A 12,772-nucleotide genomic window follows, 5' to 3' on the forward strand; every position below is an offset into this window, starting at 1 on the left:
ATTCTATTCTATCCTATCCTATCCTAATCCCTATCCCTATCCCTATCCCTATCCTTATTCCTATTCCACAGACTACCTGTTAAAAGAATCTGAAGCTGGGGGTAAGATCTCCGAACCCCTCAGAATTCAGCTGGGGCTCAAAATCTCTTCCATGAACCAGAACATCCCTTCCTTTCATCACCCTTTTTCACGACGGGAAAAAACTCCGTACTCACATCCGTGATCCGACATAGCGCGCGAATCGCAGGGCCTCGGTAAAGGTCTTCTTTCCCCGTCATATCTTTCGTTAGGCTAGAAGAGACAAGGCAAGCCGGCATTAACAGAGACATCAAGGGTCCTGGGGTTCAGTCATTCATACTTTAGCTGTCTCGGAGCTAGATTACTGCCGTGCATCCTGCATGGGGCAGCCCTTGAAGACAGCTCGGAAGCTTCAGCTGGGTACCAAATGCAGCCATATATACTGGCCCAAGGCCCCCCAGCTGGTTTTCCTTCTAAAGCGGGACTAGAACTCATTGTTTCCTGGTGATGGGCCCAAAGTCACCCAGTTGGTTTTTATGCATAAGATGGGACTAGAATTCCCAGTCTCCCGGTGACTGGCCCAAAGTCACCCAGTTGGTTTTTATGCATAAGAGGGGACTAGAATTCCCAGTCTCCTGGTGACTGGCCCAAAGTCACCCAGTTGGTTTTTGTGCATAAGATGGGACTAGAATTCCCAGCCTCCTGGTGACTGGCCCAAAGTCACCCAGTTGGTTTTTATGCATAAGACGGGACTAGAATTCCCAGTCTCCTGGTGACTGGCCCAAAGTCACCCAGTTGGTTTTTGTGCATAAGATGGGACTAGAATTCCCAGCCTCCTGGTGACTGGCCCAAAGTCACCCAGTTGGTTTTTATGCATAAGACGGGACTAGAATTCCCAGTCTCCTGGTGACTGGCCCAAAGTCACCCAGTTGGTTTTTGTGCATAAGATGGGACTAGTCCCAGTCTCCTGGTGACTGGCCCAAAGTCACCCAGTTGGTTTTTATGCATAAGATGGGACTAGAATTCCCAGTCTCCCGGTGACTGGCCCAAAGTCACCCAGTTGGTTTTTATGCATAAGATGGGACTAGAATTCCCAGTCTCCCGGTGACTGGCCCAAAGTCACCCAGCTGGTTTTTATGCATAAGATGGGACTAGAATTCCCAGTCTCCCGGTGACTGGCCCAAAGTCACCCAGCTGGTTTTCATGCATAAAATGGGATTAGATCTCACCATCTCCTGGCAATTGGCCCAAAGACACCCAGCGGGCTTTCCTGTCTAAGGCGGCACTAGAACTCCTAGTGATTGGTCCAAAATCACCCAGCTGACTTTCGTATCTAACACGGTACTAGAACTCCCAGTCTCCTGGTGATTGGCCCAAAGTCACCTAGCCGGCTTTCCTGCCTAAGGCAGAGTTAGAACTCACCGTCTCCTGGTGATTGGCCCGAAGTCACCCAACTGGGTTTCATACCTAAGGTGGGACTAGAACTCACTGTCTCCTGGTGATTGGCCCAAAGTCACTCAGTTGGCTTCCATGCTTAAGGCAGGACTAGAACTCACGGTCTCCTGGTGATTGGCCCAAAGTCACCCAGCTGGCTTTAGTCTGAGGCCTTAACCACTACCTCACACTATCTCTCGTCAGCAGCCTGTTAGCTTAATTAAAGTATTAAAACCAGAGGGATAGATGGCTTTTCTAAGATAAATGGGTCTGCTGAAGACTTTTAAAGGGCGCCCAGGAGACCGAGCGGTGATTGCAGCGCGCCTTATGCAGGATGATTGGTTCTCCAGGAGACGCCGGATGCGAGAAACAGCCTTGTTCCAACCGGCAGAAAACGATCCCTCGGGGACCGGACCGATCCTGTAATGTGAGCTAGAGGCTTCTGGGTGGAAAACAGAGCCTCCCCCCTCCCAGATTCTTCCTCCCAGCTGAAATACCGACGCTTCTAGCCACGCAACCAACAAAGGTACCTGCTGGTGACGATGATCACGTCCTCGGAAATGTTGGCCATCTCTTTGATGGTCAGGTAACACATTCTCCGTAGGGTTTGCTGCGGAAAGACCCAGAATGAAAAGCTGAATTTTTCCAAGGGGTTGCTGACCCACTGCGGTTTGATCCTGGTGGTCCACAAGACCTCGCTAAGGGTCTTAAGAGCAGGGTGGGGTGGGAAGGGTCCAACCACGACCGCTTTAAGACTGGTGGACTTATCATTCGGCGACACGGGGTGAGGTATCATCAGTACGCGGATGATACCCAATTGTATATCTCCACCCCGTGTCCTTTCAGTGAAGCAGTCGACGTGATGTGCCGATGCCTGGAAGATGTGAGGGTCTGGATGGGGGTGAACAGGCTTAGACTCAACCCTGACAAGACCGAGTGGCTCTGGGTCTTGCCTCCCAAAGGTCAACTAGATGATCCATCATTAGTCCTGGGGGGGGGCAAATTTACCTCCCTCAGTGCAGGCACGCAACTTGGGTGTCCTCCTGGACTCACAGCTAAATCTGGAACAACATCTATCGGCTGTGGCCAGGGGGACCTTTGCCCAGGTTCGCCTGGTGCACCAGTTGCGGCCTTATTTGGACCGAGAGGCTTTACTCACAGTCACTCATGCCCTTGTCACCTCAAGACTGGATTACTGTAATGCGCTCTACATGGGGCTACCCTTGAAGAGCGTTCGCAGGCTGCAGTTGGTTCAGAATGCAGCCACGAGAGCGATTGTGGGCGCGCCAAGGTACGCCCACGTGTCACCTATCCTCCGCGAGCTGCACTGGCTTCCTGTGGGTCTCCGGATGCAATTCAAGGTGTTGGTTATCACCTTTAAAGCCCTTCATGGCATAGGGCCAGGTTACTTATAGGACCGCATTCTGCCGCACAGCTCCCAGAGACCGGTGAGGTCCCATAGATTGGGCCTCTTTCAGGTCCCGTCGGCCAGACAATGTCAGCTGGCGGGCCCTCGGGGAAGGGCCTTTTCTGTGGTGGCTCCGACCTGCTGGAATCAACTTCCCCCCGAGGTTCGAACTACTCCCACCCTGCCGGCTTTTAAGAAAGCCGTTAAAACTCTCCTGTTCCGGCAGGCCTGGGGCTGATGTCCCGGGGGGGGGGGCGGGATATGATCGGACTTGCGGTATGATTGTATTGTTTTATTGTTTTATTGTTAGATGATTGTTTTAATTTTGTACGCCGCCCTGAGTCCTTTGGGATTGGGCGGCATATAAATAAAATTAAATAAATAAATAAATACTACCATATGTGGTGGGAATGCCCAAAGACTCGTTGAGTATTGGAACAGGACACAAAACTGGTTGAGGGATACATTAACACTGGACTTAGAGTTAACGACAGAAAAATACGACAAGGGAACAATCTACCTGCTGCTACACATCCTGACTGCAGCTAGGCTTGCTTTAGCCCAGTGGTTCTCCACCTGTGGGTCAGGACCCCATTTGGGGTCGAACGACCATTTCACGGGGGTCGCCAAACAACGCAGTCCGCCATTTTCTTCTCCCCTTTTCCTTAGCTGTGCTCCTCCCTTTTATTCTATTGGCTTTTGAAAGCCAACAGAAGAGACTCTCTTGAATAGAGTCTAATTCTATTGGCTTTCCAAAGCCAATAGGAATTGTCCAGGCTGTCTCTGCCCTGCTGAGCCCGTCAAAAGTTCCATTCTGCAAACGGTGCTGTGCCAGTTGAGTAGTCCTCGACTTACGACCGGTTGAGTAGTCCTCGACTTACAACCAGTTGGGGGTCGCGGCATTAAAAAGGTTGAGAACCACTGCTTTAAAGGAAGAACATTGCCAGCGGTCACCAAGCCAGGGAGAGGGAAACAAGGATCTTAGCGGAGAAACTATCACTCACATCGTTGGACTGGAATAATCTGGTCATCGCAAAGAAGGCTTCGGTGGCTTCCATTGTCCCGAAATGTTCACCCTTAAGGACGAGAAGGAAGGAATCAGCGTGCACATTAGGCCAGGACTTGAACCAGTTGTCCCCTCCCCTGGTCTCAGGTTAGGTGATCGCCCCACAGAACCCCCCCCCCCACCACCAAACAGCCCCAATCGTTTCAGACTAGCTTTTGGGCTGCAACAGGAACCACCGGGCTAAGGAGACACATCTCAAACTTCAAGAATACGAGCACAAAGGCAACAGTGACCTTGGATCTGTTTCGCTTCTTGTGGATTTAATGGACCCGTCTATGCGGGTGTTTCAGGGATAGAAAAAAATACAGGCAAGGTTGCCAACCTTTAGACCAATCACCAGGCGCGGGGGAGTTCTAGTTCTGCCGTAGGCGTGAAAGCCAGCTGGGTGAGTTTGGGCCAGTCACCAGGCACCGGGGGAGTTCTAGTCTTGCCTTAGGCATGAAAGCCAGCTGGGTGACTTTGGGCCAGTCACCAGGCGCCGGGGGAGTTCTAGTCCCGCCTTCGGCATGAAAGCCGGCTGGTGACTTTGGGCTAGTCATCAGGCGACGGGGGAATTCTAGTCCTGCCTTAGTCATGAAAGCTGGCTGTGTGATTTTGGGCCAATCACCAGGCGACGGGGAGTTCTAGTCCCACTTTAGCATGAAAGCCGGCTGGGTGACTTTGGGCTAGTCACCAGGCGACAGGGGAATTCTAGTCCCGCCTTAGTCATGAAAGCCAGCTGAGTGATTTTGGGCCAAACACCAGGCGACAGGGAATTCCAGTTCCACTCTAGGCACTGAAGCTCACTGAGTGATTTTGGGCCAATCACCAGGAGACAGGGGAATTCCAGTCCCATTTTAGACATTAAAACGAACTGGGTAACTTGAGCCAATCACCAGGCGACAGGGGAATTCCAGTCCCACCTTAGGCATGAAAGCCAGCTGAGTGATTTTGGGCCAAACACCAGACGACAGGGAATTCCAGGTCCACTCTAGGCATGAAAGCCAGCTGAGTGATTTTGGGCCAAACACCAGGCGACAGGGAATTCCAGTTCCACTCTAGGCATGAAAGCCAGCTGAGTGATTTTGGGCCAAACACCAGGCGACAGGGAATTCTAGTCCCACCTTAGGCATGAAAGCCAGCTGAGTGATTTTGGGCCAAACACCAGGCGACAGGGAATTCCAGTTCCACTCTAGGCACTGAAGCTCACTGAGTGACTTTGGGCCAATCACCAGGAGACAGGGGAATTCCAGTCCCACCTTAGGCATGAAAAGCCAGCTGGGTGACCTTGGTTCCAATTACGACGAGGCGGCGAGTTCTAGTCCCGCCTTGGTCAGGAAAGGTGGCTGGGTGATTTTGGGGCCCGTCCCTCCCTTTCAATCCAGCCCCACCCCACCAGGTGGTTGTAGGGGAAAGACGAGGAGGAAAGGACAATTTGGGATGTGTGCCGCCTTGAATCATTTATGGAAAATGAGAAAGGCGGGAAGTAAATGAATATATAAAACCGCCCTCTTCGTTTTGCCAAGAGCGACAGGAGAGAAGCGAAGAACCGGAGATGGGGACAAGAGGACCGCCGAGTCAGAGGAACCTCAAAAATAGACGCTGGAAAGCCGGTGTGTGTGTGTGTGTGTGTGTGTGTGTGTGTGTGTGTGTGTGTGAATGGAGTGGCTCAGCCAACTTCTCCTGCTTGCATCAGGACTTCTCTGAAACCCGCATTCCTTGCTCTGGTCTTCCACTGACCTTACAGCAGGAGTTTCTCAACCTGTGGGTCAGGACTCCATTTGGGGTCGAACGACCATTTCACGGGGGTCGCCAAACAACGCAGTCTGCCATTTTTTCCCCCTTTTCCTTAGCTGTGCTACTCCCTTTTATTCTATTGGCTTTTGAAAGCCAATAGAATAGACTCTCTTGAATAGAGTCTCATTCTATTGGCTTTCCAAAGCCAATAGGAATGGTCCAGGCTGTCTCTGCCCTTCTGAGCCCGCCAAAAGTCCCATTCTGCAAACGGTGCTGCACCAGTTGAGTAGTCCTCGACTTACGACCGGTTGGGGGTCGCGGCATTTAAAAGGTTGAGAACCACTGCCTTACGGGAAGAACTTGGGGAGAGGGTGACCCAGATTACCCCATTCCTTGTGCCCCCCCCCTCTTAAAATGAGAACCCTGCTCCGCTGCCTAGCTTCAGGGAGGCTGCAGTAATTCCCACCCACCCACCCAGAACCTTCATCTCCTCCCACACAAGCCGGCTCAGATGGAAAAGCGCAAGTCCGCAGCTAGTGCGGCACGGAACCAGCTGCCTTTTACCTGGTTCAGCAAGTAAAGGATCTTGGTGAGTATGTGCAGGCATCTCCGTGGATTGATGGGCGTCTCGTTGAAAATGCGGGCCTGGGGGGGAAAGAGAAAATCAAGGCCTTCAAATCGGAGGAAATGCTGTTTGGGACGTACGAGCGGAAGCTGTAGAGTCGAACTCGGGGGAAGTCAGCGTCCCACCTTGCTGACATTTCTCGTGGGATCCCGAGTCCAATTCTGGACCCCGCCCTTCGGAAAGAGCGTTGATAAAGTGGAGCGCAATAGGGAAAGAGCCACCACGGAGAAGGCTCTGCTTCTCGGTCCCGCCAGGTGGACCTCCTTAAGGCAGGGGACCCGTAACACCTGATTTCCAATCTTATCTCCACAGGGATGATGTTCCTCAGGGAGGGAGCCACCACGGAGAAGGCCCTTCTTCTTGGTCTCACCAGGTGGACCTCCTTAAGGGAGGGGACCCATAACATTTGATTTCCAATCTTATCTCCACAGGGATGATGTTCCTCAGGGAGGGAGCCACCACGGAGAAGGCCCTTCTTCTTGGTCTCACCAGGTGGACCTCCTTAAGGGAGGGGACCCATAACATTTGATTTCCAATCTTATCTCCGCAGGGATGGTGGTCAGGTAGGCTACCACAGAGAAGGTTCTTCTTCTGGGTCCCACCAGGTGGACCTTCTTGAGAGAGGGGATCCATAACATCCCCTGCCTCCCTGCTCTGGTGGGTCAAGTAGACTGGGAAAATAAGGTCCTTCAAATGACAGGGAAGGAGCCATCACAGAGAAGGCCCTTCTTCTGGGTCCCACCAGGTGGACCTCCTCAAGAGAGGGGACCCATAACATCTTATTTCCAATCTTATCTCCGCAGGGATGATGGTCAGGTAGGCTACCACAGAGAAGGTTCTTCTTCTGGGTCCCACCAGGTGGACCTCCTTGAGGCAGGGGACCCGTAACTTCTGATTTCCAATCTTATCTCCACAGGGATGATGTTCCTCAGGGACAGAGCCACCACGGAGAAGGCCCTTCTTCTTGGTCCCACCAGGTGGACCTTCTCAAAAGAGGGGACCCATAACATCCCCTGCCTCCCTGCTCTGGTGGGTCAAGTAGACTGGGAAAATAAGGTCCTTCAAATGACAGGGAAGGAGCCACCACGGAGAAGGCCCTTCTTCTGGGTCCCACCAGGTGGATCTCCTTAAGAGAGCAGACAAGCAATTACAAAAAAACAAAAAATGTGGTCTGCTTTGCACCCCAACCACAGTCACGGCACATGAGATGGACGGCCATAAAGACAGAATCCACAAAACACAATAAAGTCGAGGACGACCCCACCATACCTCCTGAAGGATCGCGCTTTTCTCCAAATGTTGGAACGGGTTTGAGCCGCTACCTGAAGAAGACAAGAATACAGGATGTGAGCCTAACATTTCAAACAAGAGGGATTTGCGGAAGCTCCCTTAGATACTTTTAGGAATGCCAGGTCAGACCCTCCCATCACCACGGGACGGACGCTGGTTTGCAATGTGAAAATATGCAAGAAATAGGAGTCAATACACGACAGCGACGAGGCAAAACAGGTGTTCTTGGCCTCGTGAATTCTTTCTTTCCAAGTCTTGAACTGTCTACATTCTCAAAAGTGAAATGACATTGTAATACGACTCTATACAAGTATCAGAGGGAATGAGGGATTGCAAGATTGGCTGGGAAACTGTCACAGAAGGTTGAAAAATGAAGATTATGTGACTACAAGCAGCAGCCCGCAGCGCCGAAGCAGCCACCATTTCCCCGAATTTCATTCCCTCAGGAATGGAAGATTTTGGACATATTCTGTCCATTAGCACGTGGTTCAAAAATTGTTGCCCTGTGAGGCATTGTGAAAGGTGAAAGGTCATGACAAGGAGAGCTTTAGTAGTACATTACAGATAGTCCTCAACTCACAGACTAGGGTCACCTGGCGGTGTTTGCCACACACAAGGACCTTGTGAACCCCAAATGCTGGGCAGTAAGACAGGTGTGGATGGTCTCTGAACCTGGGGACCCTCATTTGTAGTTTAGTGTTGATTAAGATTGAGACGATGGGAATTCAAATCTAGTCTGAACCATGGAGGCTATCTGGGAGACACTGAGTCAGTTCCCCCCCCCCTTAATCCAAGAGTTCGGATCACTCTTTGGGGAAGGGGCTGGGCGAGAGAGGGTCTATCTTTGCTCAAACATGGAAGGTCTTGTAGGAAAAGAAGCAGAGGCTAGGGGTGGAGTCAAGAGAGGAATCAGCCTAGAATCATTACGCTGTCACAAAGGCTCTGAGTCCAATCCTCCTTGAATTACATTGACTTTTATCTAGAGCTAATTTAGTGCTGACCGTCAGTTGTCCAGATTCTTCTGCACAGGCGTGAGTAATAAGTCTTCTGAACTGGACATTATGTGTAAATCCTGATTTTTTGTGCTTGTCAGGTGATAGTTGCACCTAAAAGACCTGAAGAAGCAGGTTGAGGCCAGATCGTCCTGCAGAAAAGCTACGTGGTGGCTAATCACTCGACGTCGTTACCTGAGATTGTGTAATGTATAAGAACCAGTTTTACACGGCAGGAGAAACACAAAAGGACGTCGGACGTAGTTGCAATGAGGCATTGAAGCAGTGTGGAGGGCAGTGTTTCTCAATTTCCTCTGCTTGAAGGGGGACGGACTTCAACACCCAGAATTCCCCAGCAAGCATTTATTGGGATTTAACTTGTGCTACGATCAGTACGGATCAAAGTGCCCGGAAGTAGTTCGCGCACAACTAGCAAACAATTATGGTCCACGAAGGCACACCTCCGATCCATGGGGAATTCTGGGAGTTGAAGTCCACAGGTCTTAAAGTGATAAAGGTTTCATACCTCCTGCTACAGCTGGTCCTTGACTTACAAAAGTTCGTTTAGTGACCAAAGTTACAATGGCGCCAAAAAAAGCGACCGAGGACCGTTTTTCACACTTACGACCGTCGTAGCCTCCCCATGGTCACGCGATTAAAATCCGGATGCTTGTCAATGGGTTCATATTTACGATGGTTGCAGTGTCCTGGGGTCAGGCGGTCCCCCTTTTGCGACCTTCCGACGAACCAAGTCCATGGTCAGATTCACCGAACTGGCGGGTTGGTAATTTGTCAACTGCAGTGATTCGCTTAATGACTGAGGCAAGGAAGTCGTAAAAGTGGGACAAAAACTCACTTTAACCAATGTCTCGCTCGACCCCAACAATTTTGGGCTCCATTGTGGCCCTAAGTCAGTGGTTCTCACCCTGTGGGTCGGGACCCCATTTGGGGTCGAACGACCATTTCACGGGGGTCGCCAAACAACGCAGTCTGCCATTTTTTCCCCCTTTTCCTTCGCTGTGCTACTCCCTTTTATTCTATTGGCTTTTGAAAGCCAATAGAATAGACTCTCTTGAATAGAGTCTAATTCTATTGGCTTTCAAAAGCCAATAGGAATTGTCCAGGCTGTCTCTGCCCTGCTGAGCCTGCCAAAAGTCCCATTCTGCAAACGGGGCTGCACCCGTTGAGTAGTCCTCGACTTACGACCGGTTGAGTAGTCCTCGACTTACGACCGGTTGGGGGTCGCGGCATTAAAAAGGTTGAGAACCACTGCCCTAAGTCGAGGACTTATAAAGACTCCTGCCTTGGGAAGGAGGTTAGACTAGATGTCCTCTAAGGATCCCTTTCTTCCCAAGGATTCTAGGACTTAAATCCTGGGCTTTTTTTTTTTTTGCAAGGCAACCAGCATTGAGGGGTGGGGGCCCCAGTTCAGCCCCAGCTTTCCCCCAACCCAGCTTCAACCCTTGCCCCAAAGAGACCCTTCCTCTAACTCGCATTTCCCATCTATTTGGGGGGGGGGGTTCCATTGCTGCTTGCTAAGTAACACACCTGAGAAACGCACAGAGGCAACATAGGGACCCCTCAGCCCAGGGACCCCGACCTGGGCCCCCAGGAGCCCCTTGACCCAGAAGGTCCAATCTGCCGGCCCGCTTTGCATGGCCCCGTTCAGACGTGCAAAGAAAAAGTGGGTTTGCGGCAACCCGGAGGGGGAGGTGGCTAAGCGAGAACAGCTTCTTCTCCGTCCCCCTTACTCCTAAAGCCACGCCCTCCCCGACCACGCCCCCAAGCTCAGCTAACTGCTTCGAACCTCTCAGGAGAGGATGCGTGGACCACGCCTCCTAGGGGCGGAGCAAATCGGTCTCTTTTGGGGTGAATCAACGGGGCTAGCAGCCCCGCAGGGAAGGGACTCCTCAAATCTGCCTAGCAACCACTTTTACGTAAATCAAAGCGGCTCCTACCGGACTCCTCATCTTTCTTGTCGAACTTCTTGATCATGGCGACGGCAGCGGCCGGTTGGCTCCCCGCCGCTCACTTCGGCCTCCCCCGCTCGCTCCGCGGACAGGAAATCCCGCCCCGTCACCGGTCGCCGCCCGGCCAACCTTCTGGGACGTCAGCGGCTCGCGGGGATGACGCTCAAGCGGTGGAGCCGGCCTTCCTCGGCAACGTCACACGCGCGCCTCATTTGTTTCACCTTCCCTATTTGCATGAGCCACGCCCACCTTTTCCACGCCCTCTCGTCATAAAGGAGCGCGGACTTTTCGGGGAGGAGCCGTAGACGCCCCCTACAGGTGGCCTTCGTTTATTGCCAAATGTTTCTCAAGCTTAGCAACATTTGCCGTAAGGACTTCAACTCCCAGAATTCCTTAGTCAGCATGGCTAGCTGGGGAATTCTGGGAATTGAAGTCCAGACGTGTGAAAGAATGACAGCTGGGGAATTCTGGGGGTTTGAAGTCCACCCATCTTAAAAATGATTTATTTATACCAGGGGTTTTCAAACATGGCCCTTTTATGACTTGTGGACTTCAACTCCCAGAATTCCTCAGCCAACCTCCATTTTGTTTGTTAGATTTTAAGACGGGGATCTTCAAACTTGGCCCTTTTATGAGTTGTGGACTTCAACTCCCAGAATTCCTCAGCCAGCATGCCTGGCTGAGGAATTCTGGGAGTTGAAGTCCAGAAGTCATAAAAGGGCCAAGTTTGAAGACCCCTGATTTATACCATACTATCCAGTCCTTGTCAAGCCCGGCCCGTGTGACAGGGGATGATGGGAGCTGTAATCCAGCCCACCTGCCTGGCTGGAACTGAAGGAAAGCTTCAGCTGAGCCTGTTGCTCTGGCCCATCACCAGCTGAAATCAGTTATTAATATTGTATTTTATTTATTGCGGTTTATTTTTTTTTATTTTGCCAATATGCGGTTTTCCAAGCTGCCATAAGCTGATTTAAAAATTCAACGGCATATATACATTTGATTAAATGAATAAAACGGTGTCTCCTACAATCTGAATTAAGGCTGTCACAACTACAGGCACAATGGATTAAATGCGAGTTCAATTTTTTTCCCTTTTTTGGAGGGGGGAGCTTTCTGCCGGCTAGGGAATTCTGGGAGTTGAAGTCCACGCATATTAAAAGCTGGCAAGATTGAGAAATATTGTTCTAAGTTATTACCCAGCATCTTCTGATCATTCCCTCCCAAAGCAAGATTTGACTTTTTCCTTCTATAATATTTTAACTCTGAAATTTTCCACATCTTGCAATGTTATCGACTAACAGAGCAAATGTTTCTATTATCCTAGTGCCTTAGGCTGGTTTGCAAAGCATATTTTATTACCGTACTTAATTCTCTAGGCAGCTGCATAAACAATTCAAGGGATGGGTGCTTGATAAGTTTACAGTACGCCGGGGCATCTCCCAGTCCGTCTTCAGTGTACAATTCCAACAGATTGTGCAAAAGCAGAAAATGGGGAATTGAGGCAAGAATCCAGGTTTTGCGTTCCAAAAATCATGATGAAAATGTTAATTTAGATGTGCCTCGGCTGCAGTGACTTCATTTTTTTTTTTTTTTTTTTTAGGTCTGTGTAATTTTCTTGAAAGGCATATAAAAACGGCCTCCTGTGGCATTCTGCTGCAATGTTACTTGACTTCTTTGTCTCTCTCGGGATTTCCAAGTGAAAATATTGGGGGGATAAATACTTTACAGAACAGAAGGTCAAGCAACAGGCACAAGGCAAACTCTCAAACTCACAAAAAGGTTTTTGATCCATCTGCAACTGGGTCGTCCGATCCATTTTTTAACAATCTGGCTGGTGGAGATAAAATTTCTCTGGGAGGCTGAAAAAAATCTTTTCTTCCAGGCCAAAAAAAAAATTCAGTTCTTTTATTCTGGGACCCTTTTCATTTACTAGGACTTCTCCCCAAACACAGGCTGGGTTCATGGAACGTAATTCACGCCAATGCCAAATTAACTATCTTTTTGGCTTCACGAAACCAACCGAGAGAGGCCCTTAGCCCAGGAGTACGGATTTATATAGCTGTAAACCAGGGAAGTACGGCTGGTAGCTCTGAAACAAGCCTGGATAAGTTAGGCTGTGTAAACTAGCATTCTCAGAGTCTAGTCTTTGGGGGCAGGAGGAGGTGAAGAGAGCCATTGCATTGTTGGAAGATAGTTTTCTTTCTTTCTTTCTTTCTTTCTTTTTCTTTCTTTCCTTCCTCCCCTTCCTTCCTT

General features: G+C 50.3%; 1 protein-coding gene across 2 annotated transcripts in view; it reads right to left on the reverse strand.

Moving 5' to 3' along the window:
- The window catches only part of COPG2 (COPI coat complex subunit gamma 2), a 36,981-nt gene extending 26,284 nt beyond the window's left edge, over positions 1-10,697 (reverse strand). Inside the window, exons 1-6 of one of the 2 annotated variants that reach the window (XM_039345753.1) lie at positions 10,098-10,404; positions 7,537-7,589; positions 6,207-6,287; positions 3,865-3,936; positions 1,983-2,062; positions 216-291 (exon numbers count right to left, since the gene is read on the reverse strand). In XM_039345753.1, the coding sequence (XP_039201687.1) occupies positions 216-291; positions 1,983-2,062; positions 3,865-3,936; positions 6,207-6,287; positions 7,537-7,589; positions 10,098-10,206 (471 nt within the window). In that variant the 5' untranslated portion in view covers positions 10,207-10,404. Of the gene's footprint in view, positions 1-215; positions 292-1,982; positions 2,063-3,864; positions 3,937-6,206; positions 6,288-7,536; positions 7,590-10,097; positions 10,405-10,507 lie in introns of those variants that run through there. The other variant, XM_039345754.1, reaches the window with a different exon arrangement.
- Positions 10,698-12,772: the final 2,075 nt, after the last annotated feature.

Source organism: Crotalus tigris, unplaced genomic scaffold (assembly GCF_016545835.1).
Source record: "Crotalus tigris isolate CLP2741 ecotype Arizona unplaced genomic scaffold, ASM1654583v1 scf7180000017975.10810073628:1450386, whole genome shotgun sequence".
NCBI classification, from domain to species: domain Eukaryota; kingdom Metazoa; phylum Chordata; class Lepidosauria; order Squamata; family Viperidae; genus Crotalus; species Crotalus tigris.